Below are 24,429 nucleotides of genomic sequence, written 5' to 3'. Positions count from 1 at the left end.
AAAGAAAAAAATGATGTGTAATTCATACCAAAAAGAATTTAACAAATGGGAAAACAGTCAGTTCTTTATAGTTTTAAAATGTATCGATGTCTCGTTTTTCACCCAAAACACATTTACTTTTAAAATCTCTTGCCTTCTCTGGCTTTGGAAGTAGCTTTTCAAAATGAGCTATACGATTTTTGTTATTTTTTCTGTTAGTGCCTTAGAGGGAAAATGTCTGTGTAATAATTTATCACAACCAATATTTGTCAATCTCCATAGACCAGTTTTGAATCTGGAATATATCACAAAAACAGTAAGTAAATTAGCTTCATATTTTCATTACACATTTGAGAACATCTCTCCTGTTGGAACAATAGCAGGAACAATCATAGAGCAATTTTGCATGACTAAATAAGAATGAAGGAAATTATTTAGTATGTAGAAAATCCATTATAAAAATGGCTTTTTTTTTTTTGTAGTTCTAAAATTTCATCCATGAGATTTTCTTACCATCTGTACCAGGCTGTGTTAGGAATCAAACCTTAAAACATTATGTGCCCAGCCGGCATGGCTCAGTGGTTGAGTGTCAACCTATGAACCAGGAGGTCATGGTTCGATTCCCGGTTGGGGCACGTGCCCCGGTTGAGGATTCCATCTCTGGTGTGGGGCAGGCAGGCGGCAGCCAAGAAATGATTCTCTCTCATCATTAATGTTTCTATTTCTCTCTCCCTCTCCCTTCTTCTCTGAAATCAATTTAAAAAAAATAAACAACAAACATGATGGCTGTTAAAAAGCAAAAAGGAAGCAGTTTGCTAGTATATTGCCATTTACTATATGTAATTCAGGTCATCAATGATGAATTTTAGAAATTATCTAGTCGTATAAAAATATAGTAAAAACTACTTGTGACTAACTGGGAAGAATGCTGGTTATCACAAAAATATCTAGTCGTATAAAAATATAGTAAAAACTCACTACTTGTGACTAACTGGGAAGAATGCTGGTTATCACAAAAAGCCTTGTGGTAGGAAATTTTGATAGATGTGTTAGCTAACACCACGGTGGTAAGCACATTGCAATATATAAATGTGTCAAATCAACATGTCATACACCTGAAACTTACACAATATTATGTCAATTATATATCAATTTAAAAATTAAACATTTTCTTAAAAAGAAATGTCACTGTCAATTTGAGGGAATGGTTTTACTCTGAAACATCTGAATTTCCCTGGTACTTTTCCTTCTCAATAGTTGTCCCTAAAGTGCCATCCTTCCCCCACACCCATCTCTACCTTTGCTTATGCCTTTCCCTTCTGCTTACAGCAACTTTCTTCACTTTTCAGCATTAAACGCACGTCTCACCTTTTCTCTAAATCCTTCTCCATCCATTATTTTCCTCCAATTCTCCTCACATCACTCTCACAGTGGAGCTCCTGATTTCAGGGGTGGGCAAACTTTTTGACTTGAGGGCCACAATGGGTTCTTAAACTGGACTGAGGGCCGGAACAAAAGCATGGATGGAGTGTTTGTGTGAACTAATATAAATTCAAAGTAAACGTCATTACATAAAAGGGTAGGGTCTTTTTTTTTTTTTTTAGTTTTATTCATTTCAAACGGGCCGGATCCAGCCCGCAGGCCGTAGTTTGCCCACAGCTGCTAGCTGCTTTTTGAACAATAGTTTTGTTTCCCTTACTACACTGACAACATCTTGAATACGTGGACCACACATCCTGACAGCACCTAACAATAAAATTTAGTCCATCTGAGTAAGAATCATAGGAAGGCACTATACTACCTAACTACCAACCACAAAGACACTAGTATCACACCATTTAACCCGAGGGACCAGCATCCTATCGGGGTGATGAGTACACAAGTGACCACAGTTCAGGCTAGGATATGACTTTATAAGAAAATTCCAGACTATCTTTATTGTAATAAGGGAATCAGGAAAAGATTCATGGAGGAGGTAGCACTTACCTCGACCATGAAGTAGATTTCAACAGACAGAGGAGGTCTGAGTACAGGAAAAAGTCCAGCCTGGGTAAAAATAGTGTTTATAAAGATAAGTGGTCAGAACTCAGAGGGGAAGGGCTCGTGGGTGGTAACCTGAATGTCTGGTTAGAAAGCAACGCTCTGACCCCGGGTAGTCATCGAAGGCTTTTCGTTCAGCTAATGGTAGTCATGAAGCGATTCCTTCAGAGAAATCCACCAGCAGAGAGCAGGAAGACCACCCAGGTCCTAGTGGGAGGCAATGAGAGGCTGAACTGAGTGGTGACATTGAAATGGAAAACAGGGCAGTTGCACGGACACTGTAGGGACACAGTCTTCACAATCAGGCACAAGGGAGGGGTACTCAGAGGTGACTTTAAGGGAACAGGACAGGCGGTTGAAGGTGTGGAGCTCTGGGTGTTTGCAGTCTCAGGCCTGAGTCCTGCTGCCCCAGTCACTAGTTAAGTCACCTTAAACAAATTACCAGCCTCACTTAGCCACAACTTCTCCATCTTAAGGTAATGATAATGCTGGTACCTACCTCACAGGGTTTTGGAGTCAGCCCAGTCCCAGGAGACAGAACACTTACTCAAAGGGAGGGCTACGACTGGCCTGTGAGGGTACAGCCTCTGCTTACTAAACACAAGTGAAAATTCATGCTTCTAAGCTCTTAGCAGTACAGCGCCCGATAGGAATCCCTCATCAAACTGGCTCCTTTGATAGCAGTTCAATGTTTGAGTCTGGGCAACTAGATCAATGGTCCTGTTAGCAAAACGAAGGAGGTCAGCAAGGAGAGTTGAGGACTGAAAGACTGAGTTTGAGCCCTAACCGGTTTGGCTCAGTGGATAGAGTGTCGGCCTGTGGACCGAAGGGTCCCGGGTTCGATTCCAGCCAAGGGCATGTACCTTGGTTGTGGGCACATCCCTAGTGGGAGGTGTGCAGGAGGCAGCTGATCAATGCTTCTGACTCTCCCTTCCTCTCTGTAAAATATCAATAAAATATATTTTTAAAAGAAGACTGAGTTTGAATGTGAACTTGTTGAATTAAGTTAATAATGGGACATTCAGATGGAGATATTCTCAAGCAGCCGAAAAAGTGGAAGTGGAGAGGAGCTACAACATCAAGGTGAGAGATTTAGACTTGGCAGCCCTCCAAACGGAGACCTGACATCTTCCTCCCGCTTATAAAATATTCAGCAGCAGCAGCCTCTTCAGCGGATCGTCAGTACTAATAGCAAATTATGGGCAACTCTGTGAACTCTGGGAATGTCAGCAGGAAACCCTCCCCCAAAATCAATAGGGAAAATTTCCCCCCGAAGCAGATTCACTAATGCCTTCCTTTTTATCTTCACTTCAAACTATTTCTATTCGATCTGTTTCTGATATCAGGCATCATAGGAAATGCAAAGGTTCTCTCAAAAATACGCTAGCACCTTGCACCAAGATGCTGTTTGTTGTCTGTGCTCGTTGTTCATAGGAGGCCGTGACAACAGGGTCCAACAGAGTATGTGCTGGGAAATGAAGCACTACATCAGTTCATTGATTAAAAACAACAACAACAAAAAAAAACTCTTGAGAATTATCCAGTATATGGGAGTGATTTAAAAACCAACAATTGAGAAATTGTAACTTTTAAACCTAACATTTTAGAGAATGAGCACTTTCCTTGTTGGGACCATTACCTGACCTGTCTTTCTGGATATTATTTAAAAAAAAAACAACCCATTAAGAAAAAGTCAATATTAAATGGTTATTGATCACTTACTATGATGTTTTGCTCTCAAATGTTTAAGGAAGTGGCCTGCACCCACAGCCTCAGACTTTCTCTGCTCCTCTGGCTTCCACATCCTGCAATCCGGTCACACACACACACACACACACACACACACACACACACCCTCCCCCCCTCCCCCCCTCCCACCCCCACCCGTGTTGTTTTCACAAACAGCAGAAGTGGTTCCTCAGGCCAAGTCTGCCAAACATCCTTCCAGCTGCACTCGCCTCAGCTTCTGAACGCATTTCTTTTGAGCAGCGATGCGATCTAGGATTTTGGTTTTGTTTTTGTTTTAGCACAGATTGGACAAACATTTCATTTTAGCTTTGAATCTTGACTAACTGTGAAGTTTAGTCAAAGTGGCCAGTGTCCTGAGCCTCCGTATTCTCAAAGGTAGAAATGATGATAATAATGATCATTACTTATTACTGATCAATGATCACCACTGATGTTCTTGCCAAGGAGAGGGAGAGGCAGTGTGTAAAATGTTGGACCCATCGTAGAAGCTTACTCTTGATCTCCAGTTTCTTCCTGCAGAACCTGTTTTCCTAAAGAATTGAGCACATGGCGAGGATGCAGAGAAAAAGGAACCCTCATGCACTGCTGGTGGGAATGCAGACTGGTGCAGCCACTGTGGAGAACAGTATGGAGTTTCCTCAAGAAACTTAAAATGGAACTCCCATTTGACTCACTGATCCCACTTCTAGGAATATATCCCAAGAAACTAGAAACACCAATCAGAAAGGATAAATGCACCCCTATGTTCATAGCAGCACAATTCACCATTGCTAAGATTTGGAAACAGCCTAAGTGCCCATCAGCAGATGAATGGATTAGAAAACTGTGGTACATCTACACAATGGAATACTATTCTGCTGTAAAAAGGAAGGAACTTCTACCATTTGCAACAGCATGGATGGACCTGGAGAGTATTATGCTAAGTGAAATAAGCCAGTCAGAGAAAGATAAATATCACATGATCTCACTCATTTGTGGAATATAATGAACAACATAACTGATGAACAAAAACAGATCCAGAGACAGAGAAGCATTGATCAGATGCTCAAACCTCCGAGGGAAGATAGGGGAGGGGGGGGTAAGGGGAAGATATCAACCAAAGGACTGTATGCATGCATATGAGCCTAACCAATGGACACAGACAACAGGGGGATGAGGGCATGAGTGTGTGTGTGTGTGTGGGGGGGGGGCAATGGACACATATGTAATACCTTAATCAATAAAGAAAGAAAATAAATTAAAAAATAAAGAATTGAGCATATGTTTTAGCAATTTCTGCTCACCACCATTATGTAATGCCCTAGGTTGTGTTTTTTCTTTTCAAAGTTTTGACCATCTACTACTGCTATCTTTGAATGGCAAATAATTTCTCCTAAAGTCAACATTTACTATAAAATCCTATTCGTTTTCAAACATAGCCTCTTTTTGCTAATCGCTGCTGGTCTGTACACTTCCTCCAGTCAGCTGTCTTGCCTCCCTTTGAGCCCTTTCTCAGTCCCTTTCTCTGCTTTTGCTCAGTGCCACTTATGTTTTCCTGTCCTCGTGTCCATGTGAATTATATGTTCTCTTCCTTCTTCTTATGCATGCACACATACTATAGAAGGTTGAGGCTTAAATATGTTAAGTATCTGATTAAAGTTTTCTGTAATCTCGGTTTCTTTCCTTGCTAGTTTAATGAAGGTACACATTTTTTTTTCTTTAATTTTAGTGCAGGATATAACTTGAAACTTGTGGTTCCTCACCCACCCACGGGGCTATTTTTTCCCTACTTAGCAAGGCAAGGAACCAGTATAACCAGTATGGGAGCACTAAGCTTCGTTTTCCATTTATCATAATAAAAAAGAAAGTGGTTGCTTCTCACAGACAGACGAAGATGAGGGTGAATCATCCAACTATCCAAAGGACAGAACTCCTGATTGTGCAGGGGGTGCTAGGAAATCATTTTTAAAATTCATATAAAAAATACTAAGCTTACAAAGTCATTACTTCAGTTTAAAACTTTAAAAAAATGAATTAAATGTAATTAATTATAAAAACACATTATATTTTTCTTTAAGGAAATTTATAACAAGAAATTTACTTGGGCAAGACCCTTAAAAAAAATTTGAAAAACAATCAATTTGCATCCCAGTTCATAAACACAAGTAAAAGCCTTTAAAGGACCCATTCTAGGGAGCTGGGTCAATTTGAGGAAATATGAATGTTCTAAGCACTGGTCAGCAAAATGTCAAGGGCCACTCGGTAATTATTTTCAGCTCTGTAGACCATAGGTCTCTGTCACAGCTTATCTACTCTGGCCTTGAAGCACGAAAGCAGCCATGGACATTAACCAAATATGTGTGGCCATGTCCCCATGAAACTGAAAAGTTGCACACTTGATTGTATTATACTGCAGTGAATTTTTTTAAAAGTCACCAACCAAAAGATACTATTGTTACCGGCGAGACAATGAGACCTCAGTTCTTGTCTTGTTGAAGGAAAGATTTCAATCAAGAGACGAAGTATAGCAAAGTAAATAAGAATTTACTGCCCTCAGCAAAAATATACTTGGGACAGTGAAACAAGGAAGGGCATAGCAGAAAGAAGCAACAGGGGAGCCTAGGCCAGACTGCTTCAGCCCACTGGGAAGTCAGGGAAAAGGGAGCCTTGGGGCAGGGTCAGGATGTTAGCCCAGGACGAGCTGCCACTGCCCATTGCTTCCCTTGTTGCAAGTCTCATGGGGTCCCATAGAGGAGAGGAGGAGGCAGGAAATGCATGGGCATGCTCACCTGGGGGAGCGCACACACTGACTGGGTCCTTCATCCTGAGCACATTCATCTCTTACAGGTGGGAATCTTAGGGGAGGTCTCAGGGGAGGGTCTCAAGGGATATTCATCAGTTTTCCAGATGTGTTCTTTCAGACTCATGGTCTCCATGGATTCATCAGTGCCAGGGCAGGGGGTCATTAGTCAATGCAGCTGGTCCTGAGGCAGCCATGGAGTCACGTGTCTGGTTTTGCTGCTTTTCTGAGCCTGGAGCTGAAATACAACTGAGGCCTAGATGTTATCTTTAAGGATGAAAAGATCAGGGGCTCTAAACCACCTGCCAAGCGATGTGCTAGGGACGAAAGATTACCCTGGGGATGAGGTTCTTATTTTCCCAGTTTTGCTCCTTGCTAGGCATTCAGGGCTTCCCACCCTGGTGATCTTCTGTACCTGACCCATCACCCTTGCTCTGCTCCTGTCTGTCTACCTGCCTATAGCTTTTTTCTTCCAAATTTCTAAAGAACAGATAACACCTTCATTTTATGAAATTAATCTTCATTGCCAAACAGGTAGAGATCAATTTTTCTTATGAACACAGATAGACAAATTTCAAATAAAATATTAACAGTTCAGTCATTCTGAACATTAAAAAATATTTATTCTGAGAATGCAGAGAAATGTAAACATGAGGAAGGCTTTCAATGTAATTCTTTTTTTAAACCTCACTGATATGTTTTACTGATTTTAAAGAGAGGGGAAAAGGGAGAGAGAGCAATATCGATGTGAGAGAGAAACATTGATCAGTTGCCTCCTGTACATACCCCCACCAGGGATCAAGCCCAAAACATAGGTATGTGCCCTGACCAGGAATCAAACCTGAAACCTTTTGGTGCACAGGACGATGCTCCAACCAACTGAGCCACCTGGCCAGGGCCTATAAACATAATTCTTCAACTTAACAAAAGAAAATAATTATATGATGAAGTTGGAACTTGATAAATTTAAAAGCTGTTTATAACAAAATAAGTTCTTACACATATGTAATAGAATAAAACTCTTTAAATGTTCAAGAATATTATACACAACCCTAGCTGGTTTGGCTCAGTGGACAGATAGTCGGCCCGCGGACTGAAGGGTCCCAGGTTCAATTCCGGTCAAGGGCACATGCCCGGAGTTGTGGGCTCAATCCTCAGTAGGGGGTGTGCAGGAGGCAGCTGATCAATGATTCTCTCTCATCATTGATGTTCTATCTCTCCCTCTTTCTTCCTCTCTGAAATCAATAAAAATGTATTTTTTTAAAAGAATATTATATACATAGTAGAGGCCCGATGCATGAAATTCGTACAAGGGGCTAAGCCCTTGCAACCCCAGCTGCCTCGGCCCTCACAGCCCTGTCTTCGTCCAGCAGGTCATCCGGACAGTCATTCTGCTGTTTGGTCTAATTAGCATATTAGCTCTTTATTATATAGAATATAATGTAAAGACATTTATTATTTATTTATATTTTTACCAGCGAACATCACAGAGTGCCCATTCATGGTTTTGTTTCATCATACTTGGAAAATACTGGTTCACTGAGTTAGTTATGCAGATCTTACAAATGTTGACACATTTCATTACACAATAGCAAAAATCAAATTCATTAATATCACTACTGATGCTCCTGTTGATGAATGAAAGTTTTCCAAAATTGCTTGTAAAGCTTCAGTTTTATCATCGGCAACAAATAGTGTCAGTTGTTTCTCTTGAAGTTACAGGATCACTTTGTTCTTTTTCAAGTCTGGTTTCATTTCATTCCAAATACCCAAATCTGATCAACCACATTTTTCCAATTTTTTTCTTTAAAGAAAAATAACATGGTGCTTCATGGGAAAAGCAGCTAGTCGGAGGCTCACAGTTCAATCACACAAGTGCTTTTCCTTCAGACCATCACACTTGAGCACGCTGCAAAAGCGCTCCGTGCAGTCTTCCGGCTCACCACCCAGAATATTGAAAGGCATGTGCACCAGGGTTGAAGTTTAATATAATCAATTTCACTGCCTCATCAAAGGACCTTCTCCAGTGAAACTCACTTTTTAAAAAAGGACTCCCTGGTGGTAACGCAGGGAATACATCGACCACCAGTTTGACTTGACTGCCTTTGTTCAGTAGCCTGAAATTGGATCCAATTGCACCACCTCCTCAGCTGTGTGACTTAGGACACATTTATTTAATACCACTGTGCTTCTATTTCCTTGTCTACAAGACATCGGCGAAGTCCTACCCCACCCTCATGGGCTTACTGCAATAAAGGCAGGAAGTAAAATGTTCAAATGCCCTGCACAATACCTTGACACAATTGAGTACCCAATATGTAGAAGATGGACTTCAAATATACAAACTATAGTATTGATCAGAACAGCACTTCAGATGAACAGAGTCTGACTATTGTTCCAACCCACTGAGGCGTTGACTGTCAGAGTTAGAAATGAAAACAGTTTTGTGAAAACTTTGTCTTTTTATCTGTGAAGACACCCTATTGTGTTGCAATGCCTTGCCTGTCTGGGTCTTAGTTTCTCTACTTCCAGAATGAGAATAGAATGTCCTTTTATCTCAGCAGAAGAGAGGCAAAAGCAAGGTGGCCCAGACTATAGGAAGAGCTTATTACTCAAACATTTTCTGGGCTTTAACTATTAATGGGGCCTGATGGTTACATACATGCCCCCAGCTATTCTCAAGTAGAATGTCAGTGCATGATACTAAGCACATTTCTTGAGCACTCTAGGGGTCTTTGAGAAAGGCATTTTGTGTAGTTTCTTATACCTGACAATAAATCAGTGTGTACATTTTCAGTGATATACAATAACCCAAAAGCTAAGCGTGGATAGTTATTTCTAGTTGATGAAATAAGAGTTGGTTTGTATTGTTTAGGTTCTTCTACCATTGGCATTTTCTGTTTATTGTTTTAAAGTTATTTTTAAAAATTTTTTAAAGGTAAGAAAAATCACAGCAAGCTTTGTTTATGGCATTTTTATTGCAATTCTGCACAGCATTCGAAATTTCAAAGGATTCGTGAAAATTTGAAAACAGTCATCTAAGCAAAGGAAGAAAATAGGCTTCATTGTGGTTTTAACCATTCTTCATACACAACTTTTAGGAAAGGAAGATTGCCTACCCAAAAGCTATTATTTAAATTCCATAATGTCAGGGCACTGGGCAGTAACACACTGTGATTAACCAAGTGCTAAAGCGCTGCCACCCATCGGGCATCTGCTCTCGTCTTAGCAAAGAGCACTCAGGTCAGCCATGGAGCAGCCACTGGTGCAGCACACAGCCTGTAGGTCCCACCGTGGCTGTCCACGCCCAAGACTTTCCTCCCCTGCGGAATCCACCTGCCCAAGGTTTTACGGTGTGCTTTCCTCAGAAACCTCGTGTTCCTTTGGAAGCTGGAAGTAGCTTCCTCTCTCAACTGAAAGGAAGAGAGAAAGAGAAAACAAACAAACAAACAAAAACCCTACTTCCCTAACAGGCCCTGATAAGGAAGGCAGCAACCAAGTTCTACTCTTGGCGCAAAGCATTGGATTTCTGAAAGGAAATTGAATCCTATACATCACTTTTTTTTTCATGTTGGTCTTGTTTCAGGGAGATTAGACATTTTGGGAAGCACTCAGTCCTTGCCAGCCTCCTCATTTTATGGAGGAGGAGACACGAGTGCAGAGAGGGGTGATGTTGCCAGTGTCACTCAGCTGGATCGTAGCCACGGCAAAGCTTGACTTGGGTTGTACTGGCTACCTCTGCTCTGCGACCAGCAGCTTCCAAAGATATTAGTTACATGCTATGAACAAAAAACACACAAACACAAAACAGCCCTGTGTGTGCCCTGGAGATTTAAACCTCTTGCCTGAAAATAAAAAGCGGGGCCCACTGTTTTTATCAGGGTGTTGTTTCCAAAGTCCTCTTTCACTTTAACTTGGTTCAGACTTACTCATCAGCACCTTGACACACTGGCAAGCACCCAGAACTCATGTATGAATGAATGCTGATTGGTAAACCGGTAATTGATCAAATAAATAATATATGAAAAATACTCTGAAACCTATGAAAGGTTAAATAAATAGTATTACATCAGTGGTGTTAAAAAGAGAGAGCCTTATACAGACATCCATTCCACTACTGTGTGTGTCATAGATAGTCTGAAATTACTTTTTCTAGTGTATTTTGATTTTCTACTCCAGAGATCGACAAATTATGTAAATCTAGTAAATTTATGCTTACTCTCTTGAGATTAAAAACCCTTACTCTTTCTGTTAACATCTAGTAACTCTGAACCACTCAATATTAAGGTGGAGGTGGTAAGTTCATAATTTTTCAAGAAATTCACCTACCAAAATATGAAAACTATGGGTCATTTTAAAAACTACTTTTGTTTATCAAAGTAATTTTACTTATTTAACTTTTTAAATATATATATATATATATATATATATATATATATATATCTTTATTAATTTCAGAGAGGAAGGGAGAGGGAGCAAGAGATAGAAACAACAATGATGAGAGAGAACCATTGATTGGCTGCCTCCTGCACACCCCTTCCTGGGGATTGAGCCTGCAATCCAGGCATGTGCCCTTGACTAGAATCAAATCCAGGACCCTTCAGTCCGCAGGCCGACTCTATCCACTGAGCCAAAACAGCTATGTCTACTAAAGTCATTGTAAACTAAATAGAAACCTCTACAATCATAGGTGGCAGCATTTATTATGTAATCATGTTTTCCTTTTTTAACTTTTTATGATTAGACATAAACACAATTGATTATTAAAACAGAATCTTAAATAAATTCTGCCTCACACTTTATATAAGGCTAGCAGAAAGAATACCAGTCAAACTTCTAAATTACTTGAATTTAAAAAAAAAAAAAAATGAAGAAATTCAGAGAAGTCAGTCCCCTCACTATTTCTGGAACATGGTAGCTTCATTTCCAAAATTCTGATCAGACAATTCCTACTGCTGGAATTCCCACTAGAATTCTATTTCACCCCACTCGTCGTATCTCCACAATACTGTCATTTATTACAGCAATCCACCATCTCCCTTTTCCTACCGGAGGCACAGTGTAGAATAAACAAAGACCTCAGTTCTTGAAGGCAGGCAGACTTGGTTTGCTCCCTAGACACATTGCTTACTACCTGGGTGAATAATTTTGCCTTCGGTAAAATGGTAAGTGGTGGTAAGAGTACTTACTTCACAGAATTCTTATCAGAAGAGTGAAAGAAATGTTGCCCATGAAACTATCTGGAACTTCATAAGTGCTCAATGACAGCTAGATTCCTTCCTTCCAACATTATTTAGACCTGCCTGAATTCCAACTTATTATATTCTACAATTATCCATGTGTGAAAATCTTGCAACTCCAACATGCCCCTTGAAATCATGTACTTCTCTGTCCCCCATAGCACCTGCTGTAGATGCTGAGCTTTCATTTATTGCTGGTGGAAATGAAAACTGGCACAGTCAGTTTTGGAAGACAGTTTGGGAGTTACAAATCCAAACATACTCTTACCATATGGTTCCAGCAATCATACTGGTATTTTCTCAAAGGAGTTGAAAACATGTACATGGGTATCATAGGAACTTCATTCATAATTGCCAAAATTGGGAAGCAACCGAGATATCCTTCAGTAAGTCAATGACAATTAACTGTGGTACATCCAGACAAAAAGGCAAAACTATCGAGACAGGATAGGGGAGGGAAGGGATAAATGGGCATGGCACAGATTATTTTTAGGGCAGAGAAAACACTCTCTATAATACTGCACTTAATGAATGTATGTCATTATACATTTGCCCAAACCCATATAATATATAACACTAAGTGAACCCTAAAGTAAACTATGGACTTTGTGTGATTATTATGTCCATATAAGTTCATCAGTTATAACAAACTTACCACTCTGGTGTTGATGTTGATAACTGGAGAAGCTATGCATTTCTCAGGGCAGATGGCATATGGGAAATCTCCATACCTCCCTTTCAATTGTGTTATAAACATAAAACTGCTCCAAGAAATAAAGTTTTTAATTTTTTAAAATTTTATGGTAACTAAAATTTTCTAGTGAGAATCCAAAGTCAGCCTAGCAAGCCAGCAAAATATTGCCTTCTATAGTTTCTATAACTCTCAAGTGAAAATCTTAAAGTAAAAGTGTGATGCTAATATAAAAGTATGGGAGAGTCTACAAGAATGATGTTCAGAAAGGTAAAATGGAATAGGGTCAGTTGCCCAGGATCCAGGAAGTATAAAATAGCTTTATTTTTCAAATAGGCTCAATGAGAGTAGAATATGTGAAATTATTTTAATGATCAAAAATACATAATAAAAAGAAACACTTTTTTTCCAATGAAATTAAGTTTTTATTTTGTTGCACAGGGTGCTATGGAAAGTCCAACCTTTCAGAAAGACAAGGGGATGTATTACAATAGACTTCTACCTGTAGGAAATGTATGTTCCTTATAACATGACCTAAGATCTCAGTCTACCTAAAAGTTTCCTTGCTTTTGTTTAACGGATGGCTCCAAAGAAATGGAGATGTTGAAGAAATTGATACTTGTGAAAGGTAGTTCCTGCTGTTGCACGGATTGTATTCTTAGTTTTAATATATATCTTTTTTAGAGAGTTTAGTGAGTTTTAAATGGCTTGTCTTGTCCTCCTCATGTAACATGCTTTATAGGCCATACTGTCCTTCAGCCTCAGTTAACAAAAACCAGGACTTGTTGAAACAAACAGCATGGAACAGACTGTTAGCAATCTATGTTTGGAGGAGTCACTGCCTCCTACTCCTTCTATTTCCACAAGCTTGCCCAGAAGTCATTATAAAATAACATCCTGATGCAAACCATAGATCAGGGACTTTCTGTTTTCTCTGTGGGCCCACTTAAGTCTGGGCAGATTCCGGGCATGCAGAGGAGGGAGCCCTGATGTGTCCCAGACTAACTCTTCTCCCTGAACTGTGAGTGTCATGCCTGCTGGCCAAACAGTGCAATTCTGACTTTTGCTGTCATGTCTTTTGCTTGTCAAATAGTCTAATAAAGTTCTATAGCTCAGCTCTCAGATCTAAGAGGATGAATATTGATTTAAAGTTGAGTATGAGAATCCAGTATTTTCTTAATACTAACACCTGCATAATTCACAAACCTTGGAAAACAGAAGATTTAAATGTGTATAGAACTTAGATTTAATAAAGATTTTTGTTTAAGTAATTCTAATAACTTCCAAACTTTTCTTCTAAAGGAATAATAATTTTCTATCATACATAGACATTTTATAAGTATGTATATATACTTGGAATACGATTAAGAAATGGAGTAGGAGTATCTTTCAAAAATTAAGAAAATCCCAACAATACCCTTATAATTAGCTTGGATAAAAAACTAACAACATATCTCTGGAATAAAGGTTGATTAAATTTCTATTAAGTTCAAATAGAAGTTATACATTAAATATTGTTTTCTAAAATCAAAATCCCATCTTACTGCATCCAATCAGACTATTAGATATTAAACATTGTTCCTTTAAAAAAAACAACAAACAAGAAAGGATATCAGTAATGACAATTTATGCTGGTTGATTTGACTTTGGTCCAAGCAAACTATCTATCACATCTCTCTGGAAAAGAAAAAAAAAGTCACACAATTACAATGCAATAAAATACAAATTAAGAGGTAAAGTAGTCTTTAAATTGTCATTTATAAGTCAAATATATATATATGTTAGTGATACACATATCTTATCGCTAAGATTATAAAAGGGAAAAAATCCCTAGTATAAATCTGCTCTTTTCTATGAAAGACTCCTTCACTGAAGTTTGATAAGCAGTTTTATAAGAATTCAGTAAAGGGACAATTCTGGCAGCTCCTGATTAGCTTAATGCATAAAGCTGAATTTTCTCATCTGTAAAATAACTTTTAATCTTTATATTATCTTAGGCTTTTTCATGATCTGTAATACAGTAGTTGATTTAGAGGGAGTAAAATGACTGAATTTCTATGTGGATTATGTATTTCATGTAATAATAATAATGACCTTTGTACTAAAGGGGTAAAATGATCATATAGAAGAGGCTGAAATCAAAGATGGGAGGTGAGTTTTAAAGAAAGATACAGTGAAAAGATGGAAATTGGGAGCAGAGCCTGGAGATTTCCTGATCACACAGTCAAGGTAATCTTGAGAAAATCACTTATGTCTAGAAATAGTTAACATCTATCTACTTCTAAAGCGTGTTCTAAGAGTTGAGTGAGCTAATATATGTGAAACTCTGAAGAGTTACAAACACCCCAGATACCATGTAGGCCAGTTCCTGTCTTGTAGCCGGTACCATAATTCTCTGTGGCTTTCCTTCCATCCTTCAAGTCCTGACACTCCCAGTCAGTTCCCAGGTTGCTTCTCAAACACATCTCTTTCTAGCTTGTTCTCACTTGGGTAAATATAATAGGTCACTTCCATAATTTGTTCACTATTATGTTCTTACTGCTCCAAACAGACCCTGCCATAGTGCATACTTAGTAAATACTTGCTGAAAGGATGGTGTGTTTTTTCCTGCCTTCTGTGTCTCTCAGCATGGATTTATTGTGTTTGTGTTTTATGTTTCTAAAGCCCCATTTTGAAGATTTTACTTTTATTTTTTCTTTAATTTGGGGAAGGAAAAGGTAAAAGCCCAAGTACATAGAATAATATGACAAACATTTGTACACTGAAACGTAAGAGTAGAAATAATATCCAGGAGTAATTCTCTACAGGCTGCCTCCAGAAAGGAAGTTTCTTTGTGCAGTGTCCCATTGAAACTGGCTTCTGCCGAGTGCTTGAACCATAATTCTGTACAGTGCAAGACTTGGGCCCCCAGCAACCAATTCCCATCATGCCAGGAGAGAACGGTGCTTCAACAAACAATGAATGCTAACGTGTTGGTTAATCCTGTTGACAACTGGCTACATCACTTGCTATAATTGCAAGGCTTGGATCCCAGGCGCCTGTTCATGCCAGCCGCCAGACTGATGTTACCCCAAACCATGAATCCTGACTTGACAGGATAGGGCTGCAGCCAATGTTCTGCTATGTCACAGCACAGTTGTATTCTGGTTTTTTATCACATCAGGGAGGGGCCAGAGTTTCAGAAATCTCGTCCCTCAAAACCTCCATAGTCCAAGGATCCTTCTCCTTCTCCTCCTCCCCCTCCTGCTCCTGTGCAAGGCCACACAGGGTGATGGGCAATGCAGAGATACGGGGGAGCTGTGGTCTTAAAACTGCTGTCGATCCTTTCTCCGTGGGTTTTCCCCAGTGAACCCTGCTGAGCATGCATGGTATGTGTGCTGCCTGGTACTTTGCCTTTGGAAAACACATATCTACTCCAAACCAACAGATGTCATCTTTGCCTTGGAGACCTTTCTTGTTTTGTTAATTCTCACCTGAGGATATTTTTTTCCATTGATTTTTAGAGAGTGGTAGGGAGTAAGGGAGCAGGGAAGGAGAAAGAGAGAGAGAGGAAGGGAGAGAGAGAAAGAGAGAGATAGAGAGGAAGGGAGAGAGGAGAGAGAGAGAGAGAGAGAGAGAGAGAGAGAGAGAGAGAGAGAGAGAGAGAGAGATCTGAGAGAGATAAATTAGTTGGTTACCTCATGCATGTGCCCTGAAGTGGCCAGGGATTGAACCTGCTCCCAAGTATATGCCCTTGACCAGGAATCAAACCCTTGACCCTTCCATGCACAATCCAATGATCTAACCATGGAGCAACACTGGCAAGGGCAGCCTTGGATACTCTTCAGTAAAAGAAATAAAACCATACTGATAACACTAAAGTTCCCTTTGCAGCCCACCCAATGCTGTTCTTCTCTCAGCACTCACTTCCCAGAGGCAGCCTTTACCATAAATTTGGTACAGATTTTTCCTATAGAATGAAATCATAAGACTTCCAAAAATTTTATTCACTCTTGGTTAAAATTAATGGGAAAATTATAGAACATAATGTTACTTGATAAGATATCTTGATAGAAAATAATGGCATTAATTGCTTTGAGACTTCAAATTACTGTTAGGGTTATAATTCTCTGCAAAGCTACAAAAGAGCTATATCAGTTAAGCTTGTGTTTGACAATAAGTAATATAAAAACTGATTAATAATTTAATTTCCCAGAAATATAATCTTTAACCTTTAGAATATTATGAGCAAAGGCATAAAAGACTTATTTGTATTAGGAAACTATATTTATTTACTAATTTATGGAATATATTTGTTAAAAGAAAATTTTGCTCACCAGCATTGAAATAATTAAAACACACATACACACACACTAGTTTGCCAAAAATGTTCAGACTCTGAGTTTTGCCTACTTTCTGCTTACATGGCATACTGCTCACACACAAAAAGATGTCTCTAAATGATACAAATCCAAACACAGAAATGAAATATTGTCTTCCACCTTCCAGTCTATACATTTACTAACTATAAGCATACCTAAGAACACAGTTTTATTTTTTGTGTTTAAGTAATATTACAAAATCATATTTTGTACTTCCTTTCATGAAATTTGCTTTTATTGCTCAATACTATGTATTCAAAATGTGTCATATTGACATGTTGAAATATACATCAATTAAACTTTGGTATTGTAGTCACTCAGGTGAATGCGCTATAATTTACTTATCCAGTTCTCCACTGATGATCATTTAGGTTGTTTCAATCACTTGATAGAAATCAATCAAGTGATGCAGCAACATGTTGCAGAGCTCCATAAAAGAATGGAGAAGGTAAGTAATATGTAACTAGACTTTAGGAGACCAGGGCGTTGAGACCTCTCCATATGGAGGACAATGACAAATCAACAGTGCGACAGGGCTCGGCAGTTAGGAAAATTCCTTTAAATGTCTACAGTCAATATGCATCTCAGCCAGTTAAGAAAATAATCTCCAAAACTACTTAGGATGTTTCATTTGTTTCTTTATTGAGAAAACATATTTTTACCCTCAGAAGAATAAGAATTGCATATGGAAATAATGCAGCAAATTAAACAGATAATTTTACTATTTTTGTATTAAGGAATTTATAAATATTTTCTTTTTAATTTTTTAAAATATATTTTTATTGATTTCAGATAGGAAGGGAGAGAGAGAGAGAAACATCAATGATGAGAGGGAATCATTGATTGGCTGCCTCTTGCATGCCCCCTACTGGGGTTCGAGCCCACAATCCGAGCATGTGCTTTTGACTGGATTCGAACCTGGGACCCTACAGTCTACAGGCTGATGCTCTATCCCCTGAGCAAACCAGTTCGGGCTATATATTTTGTATGTTAAATACTTGTTATATATAAGAGAACCTGTCATATTAAATTGTCTAACAAATAAATTTGTGACTTTGATTTATTTTTATGTATTTTCAATTTGTTTATTTATTTATTTAGCATTTACAGTCAAATAAAGTTATGGTTGGGGTAGAACTCTACCTCCTACATGTGACCCAAATCTAATCAACACATCTTCCTTCCCTGACCATATTTTTCTCTGGTTGAATATTTAAGTTGTTTCCTCCTTCTTTTTGTTTTTTCATCCAATTACAAATAATGCTATAATTAATTTCTTTGATTGCCTTTATGAATATTTCTACAAGATAGAGTCCCAGAAGTGGATAGTCTTGGCTCATATTGCTAATTTGGTTCCAAAGAAGTTACGCCAATTTCTATTCTAAACATCAGTATAGCCAAGGACCTATCTTATCAAATGTTTGCCAGTACTGAGCAGTCCCATTAAAAAAAAAAAAAAACTTTGTTAATTTGATATATGAGAATGCTATCACATGTTAATTTAATGTAATACTTTTTTATTTCTTTAATTATTAGTGAGGTTGAATTTTAAAATATAAGTTACTAGTCATTTTTTTGTGAATGAAGTTTCCAATCACTATCCACTCTCTCCTGGAGTCTTAGTGTTTTTCCTTATTGATTTCTGAATATTTTAATGTTTTTAACATGTTTATTGTATTTACTGTAATATTTTCCAGATTACTGCTTAAAATAGAAAGTTAAACATAAGAAACAGAAAAACTTGAAAAGCTACCTTACAAATAATGGACATCTTTGATATTACTGTGTTTGTCAAAGTTTTACAACAAAGCTTTGGTATTTGAAGATCAGAGGAAGGGACTAAGGATAATGCTAAACCAATAGAAACAAATGCTTATTTTAGGAACATTGGATAATATCTAAAAATATTATTTGTTATAAAAGTTTTTGTATATATTTCAGTAAATTTTTCAGCTATATTTAACAGTTATTAAGTCCTAAGTAAATATTAGGTACAATTTTAAGTTCTTTCATATGACATTTATAAATCTTATGCTCAACAACATCATTATTCCAATTTTATAGACAGGGAACAGATAGGAATCATGCCAAGTAGGTAGCAGTTCTTGTAACTTATATTTTTTCCATTGCACCACACTTAAGATATAAGAAATGTAAAGCCCTTCCTTGTATGACACAAAATTGCAACTAAATAAAATCATGCAATTACATAAAATTTTGACTTTTGAATCTTACCCGGCCAGAAGACAAAGCAGTGGGCATATTTCTCAGTTCATACACAGCAACCTGTCCATCACTGTCTCCCACTAGAAGGCAATCTGTTTGTTTAGCGAAGAGAACAGTTGTGAACTTGATTCCAGGGTTAGCAACATTCACAATTAGAGGATCCAAACTGTAATACAATATTTTATTTGTAAATTCAGTTGTTGTTAATATGTTCTTTGTATATTCAGACTTAGAGAAGTCTGAAATATTTTTTGTGATTTTATGCAATAAAAATAAAAAGCTTAAGCATTTTCAAAATCAAAATAACTGCTTCTTAATATTATATATCAGTATTTAATCATTTGAGGAGATGAATAATATAACCTATTTTCTTTTTATTGATTTTTATTGATTTTTAGAGAGTGAGAAAGGGTGAGGGGTGAAAGAGAAACATCGATGTGGCATTGACACAGTGACTGGCTGCCTCTGGCATATCCCACATGGGGGATAGGGCCACAACCCAGGCATGTGCCCTGACTGGGAATGGAACAGGCAACCTTTTGGTGTATGGGACTATATCCAACTAACTGAGCCACACTGGCCAGGGCAATATAACCTATTTTCATTCAAATATGTTTATAACCACATAAGTAATTAATATTAATATAGCATCCTGGCATACATCTTTATTCTTAAAGAACTCTCATAGTATAAACTATTACTTGTTTTAAAGTGAATACAGGGTGGGGCAACTTGTGTTATTATTAATCATTGCATTGTTTTCCATATGAACAACTGTAAACCTACTTTTGCCCCACCCTGTACAGGTCTCTGTAACCAATGTCAAAACTTTCAGGTATCATTTAGTTTGACCTACTTCTACTAGAAACATCCCCCCCAAAAAATATTAACACTTACGTGCTGATGTGAAGGTCCCAAATCTCCACTCTGTTCTCATTTGCAGCTGCAAATATATAGGATGATTTTGGGGACCAGGCAACGTCATAAACAACATAAGTAGTTGGATAAAAACTCAAAAAAGGCTTGGTATTTTCCTGTTGCCATATAATAACGCCCCAATCTGCAGAACAGCTTAAGAACACATCATGACAAAACGGATTCCATGCTATTTTATACACTGGACCCTTAAATTAAAAAAATAAATTAAAACACATTGGTAAATAGTATTTAATATCTGATACTTTAAACTTCACCAACATTTTTAAAATGCTAAGATTTCTAGAAGATTTATCCACCATGCATTATTATGTGGGTATTATTTTAGCTGAAAGTAATGTCATAAATTGAATCTTCTCTAAATTATGCCATACAAAAACATTAACAAATAGTTGATACAATACTCACTAAATATTAATACATATTATACATACTGACTTAAAAATATAAGGAGTGTTAAGAAAAAAGAAATGTAGAAAATATAGATGGAACAGTTATAAAAGATATGTAGAACAGGGATATACAAGAGACAATTTTACTTTGGGATCAGCATGTTATAAGCGAAGTCAGAAACAAATAAAACTTGTGACTTCCATAATGTGCAAGAAAAAACTGAGGATATCTGGAAGCCAAATACAATGCCCCACACATTACTGGTAGTTTCCATGCAAGCAAGCACTTATTTTGAGTTGGTATTTTTAACTCTGAAGGTGTAAATGTATTGCATGTTTAAAATACTGTGCATAATGATATTATTGTTTCAGAAATATTTCAAGATACATTTTCCATACTTACTATAATTAAACTAACCTTATGTCCTCTGTAGGTATCTAGGTATTGTTCATTATATGAACAAGAACATTTGTGAATGTGACCTTCTTCAGTGCCAGCCAAATAGATATTTGTGTCCTACAACACAAAAAATCAAAATGCATTGGTTTTTGATATGTTAGTAAATGTGCTAAATAGAAGATTAGACCACTCAAGATATATTAAAATCAATTCAAGAACCAAAACTAGAAATACTAAAGATAGTTGTCTGTTGTCTTATTCTTTCTATCATGATTTTATAATAATTAAACTACTTGAAGAACTACTGTGCAAAGAAAATATAGATTTACTTTTTGCTGGAATAGAGGATATAACTTAGCATCCTATCTAGAAATTACATGGACAAACATTGGCTTAAAATGAGAAAGAAACCTTCTAACACTTAGAGCTATCTCTCACTGGAACTAGCAGTCCAGGGAAATAGTAAGTGTTCTTTCAATAGAACAAGTCAAGAAGAAGGCAGATGACTTAATAATAGCTATTTATGTATATAATGCTAAGGAAATGGTTCTTGCTGGGAATGAGAAATTGAACTAGATGGTGTCTAGTTCAAAAATCTATAACAAAATGTATGTATTAAATGAGGATTTTAAATGCATTTCCTACCCCTAACTGGTTTGGCTCAGTGGAGAGAGCATCGGCCTGCGGACTGAGGGGTCCCGGGTTCGATTCCAGTCAAGGGCATGTACCTTGGTTGTGGGCAGATCCCCAGTGGGGGGGGGGGGGGGGCGAGTGCAGGAGGCAGCTAATCGATGTCTCTCATCGATGTTTCTCACTCTCTATCCCTCTCCCTGCCTCTCTGTAAAAAAAAAAAAATCAATAAAAATATATTTAAAAATAAATAAATGCATTTCCTATAGTGAAATAAGTCACAGTTAGAAAGCCTGAAAGTAAGTGTTCTGTGTCCTAACTATGTGGGGTCAGAATCACCTGGGAGCATTTCAGAACTGCAGAGTCTCGCCTTACCCCAGATCTACTGAATCAGAATCTGCACTTTCACAAGATTTCCAAATAATTTATACGTACATTAACATTTTAGACACACTGTTCTAGTGTGTGCCAGTACTTAAGAATGCAAATACTAGATCAGGGGGCATATGCAATTTTAAATTACACAAAAAGTAAAATTCGCCCCCCTCCCACCAAGTACCATGATTAATTTACATTCAGCAGTAAATAAAAGTTCCCTTTGACCCACATTCTCTTCAACAGTTGGTCATATCAGAAATCTTAAATTTTGCCATTTATTAAGTGTAAAATTATACCTAATGGTTTAGATCGCCATGTATGTGAATATTAACAACGTTGAGCACACTTTTATTTCCTCTTCTATTCACATCTCTGGACTATTTTACTAATAATCTATCTTTTTTATATTTATTTCTTTAAGTTTGTGTTCTATTACATATTCTTTATTTATTAAATATGTTGCAAATATCTTCTCCCAGTGTATGGCTTTTTATTTTCTTTGGTATCTTTTGGTAAATAGCAGCTCTCATTTTAGTGTAACTGGTATATATATATATATATATATATATATATATATATATATATATATATTAGAGTCCTGGTGCATGAAATTCGTGCACAGGGGTGGGGGTGTCCCTCAGCCCAGCCTGCACCCTCTCCAATCTGGGACCCCTTGGGGGATGTCCGACTGCCGGACATCCCTCTTGCAATCCCGGACTGCTGGCTCCTAACCACTCACCTGCCTGCCTGCCTGATTGCCCCTAACCGCTTCTGCCTGTTGGCCCAATCATCCCCAAGTGCCCTCCCCTGTCGGCCCAATTGCCCTCAATTGTCCTCCCCTGCCAGCCTGGGCACTCCTAATTGCCCTCCCCTGCCGGCCTCGTTGCACCCAGCTGCCCTTCCACGCCAGCCTGGTCACCCCTAATTGCCCTCCCCTCCTGGCCTGGTTGCTCCCAACTTCCCTCCCTTGCAGGCCTGATCCCCCCCAACTGTCCTCCCCTGCTGGCCTGGTTGCCCCCAAATGCCCTCCTCTGCCGGCCTGATATTGCCCCCAACTGTCCTCCCCTGCTGGCCTGGTCCCCCCCAACCATCCTACCCTGACAGCCTGGTTGCCCCCAACTGCCCTCCCCTGCTGACCATCGTGTGGCGACGTTGCGCGAGGGCATCGTGCATGATGCCATCTAGGCTTTTATTATTTAGGATGGTACTTTTTTGTGCCTTGTTTAAGAAGATTTTTTCTACTTTGAGGTCATAGAGATATTCTCCTACATTTTCTTCTAAAAGTGTTTTTGTGTATGATGGATGCAGTAAGGATCTAATTCCATCTGCAGTAAACTGACAGCTTACATTATACTCAATCACACTTAATAGTAAAAGACTGAATGCTGTTTCCCTAAGATAAGGAACTAGACAGGGATGTCTGTTTTCGCCATTTCCATCCCCACTTGTGCTAGAGGTTCTAATGAATGCAATCAGGCAATAAAAAGAAATAAAAGGTAACCAGATTAAAAAGGAAGAAGTAAAAGTCTTTATTTACAGCAAGCATGTCAAACTCATGGCCGGCGGGCCACATATGGCCCACAACAAATATTTTTGTAGCCCAGCTAATATAACGGTTTGTAAGAAACATTTTAATAAAAATTTTGTAATTTAATTTTTACAATATCCTGTTATACATAATTATTAACTAACTACAACATTCGCTGATGACTGATTACTATAATTGTGTTGCATTCATTTCCCTTATGTGCCCTACGTGCAGGCGCACCATTTCTCTCCACTAATACTAGCAGCGGATATTTTAGCAGCCGACTGCCACGTCATTAGTTTTGGATTGCCTTGTTTGGGGTGCACAAGAGGAAATATTTCACTTTCGGAGAACAAGAAAAATAGGTTTATTTGCATTACGCTTATTAATTTGTGCAGTTATTCAGTGTCTGGTAAGTTAATGTTCAAGAAAAAATATTAATTTTTATTAAAATGTTCTATTGTGTTGTGTTAACGATTACTCATTTATTTCAGCCCTTTGTATTCAGCATGTCTCAAAATAAACCTACGTTTCAATGAAAATGGAAGCTGTTGTTATTTTGCGGCCCACATGAACTTCGACCTTGTTTTTTTGGCCCATGTTAGCCTTTGAGTTTGACACGCTTTATAGACTACATGATCATCTTGAATTCCTCCCACCAAGGAACATTTGTAGGACACCAGACGAGGCTGCTCAGCCCAGCACAATGGACATTTTCGGCCAGCTAATTCTTTGTTTGGGGGTGGGAGATGGCGATGGTGCTTGCACGATGCATTTATAGGATGTTTCCCTGCATCCTTCGACTTTGTTCACTAGAGGGCAATAGCATTCCTCCCCACGCCCCACCTCCTCCAGCTGTAAGAACCAAAAATGTGTTACGACATTGTGAAAAGTCTCCTGGTGGGAAAATACCCAACGGCCTGCCCACGCTGAGAACCACTGTCATAGAGTTAGGTGAAAAGTAGATTATAGGAATTTGAGAATGAAGGCAGTTAGAATATGCTAGCACTGTTATAAAAGTGAAACATGACAAAGGCCTGAGCTACATTAACAAGGAGTAAGCGTGGGCTGGAAGGAGTGATGCAGTAAGACTTCACTAT

At 38.2% G+C, this 24,429-nt stretch overlaps 1 protein-coding gene across 1 annotated transcript in view; it reads right to left on the bottom strand.

The window, feature by feature from the left end:
- Positions 1-12,785: 12,785 nt before the first annotated feature.
- The window catches only part of DNAI4 (dynein axonemal intermediate chain 4), a 58,017-nt gene continuing 46,373 nt past the window's right edge, over positions 12,786-24,429 (bottom strand). Inside the window, exons 14-17 of the mRNA XM_081087621.1 lie at positions 20,812-20,910; positions 19,963-20,189; positions 19,075-19,231; positions 12,786-14,155 (exon numbers count right to left, since the gene is read on the bottom strand). Coding sequence (XP_080943747.1) covers positions 14,105-14,155; positions 19,075-19,231; positions 19,963-20,189; positions 20,812-20,910 — 534 coding nt within the window. The 3' untranslated portion in view covers positions 12,786-14,104. The remainder of the gene's footprint in view (positions 14,156-19,074; positions 19,232-19,962; positions 20,190-20,811; positions 20,911-24,429) is intronic.

Source organism: Myotis nattereri (genome assembly GCF_964212035.1).
Source record: "Myotis nattereri genome assembly, chromosome: 3".
Classification (NCBI taxonomy): Eukaryota; Metazoa; Chordata; class Mammalia; order Chiroptera; family Vespertilionidae; genus Myotis; species Myotis nattereri.
This window is presented reverse-complemented; position numbering and strand designations above follow the sequence as displayed.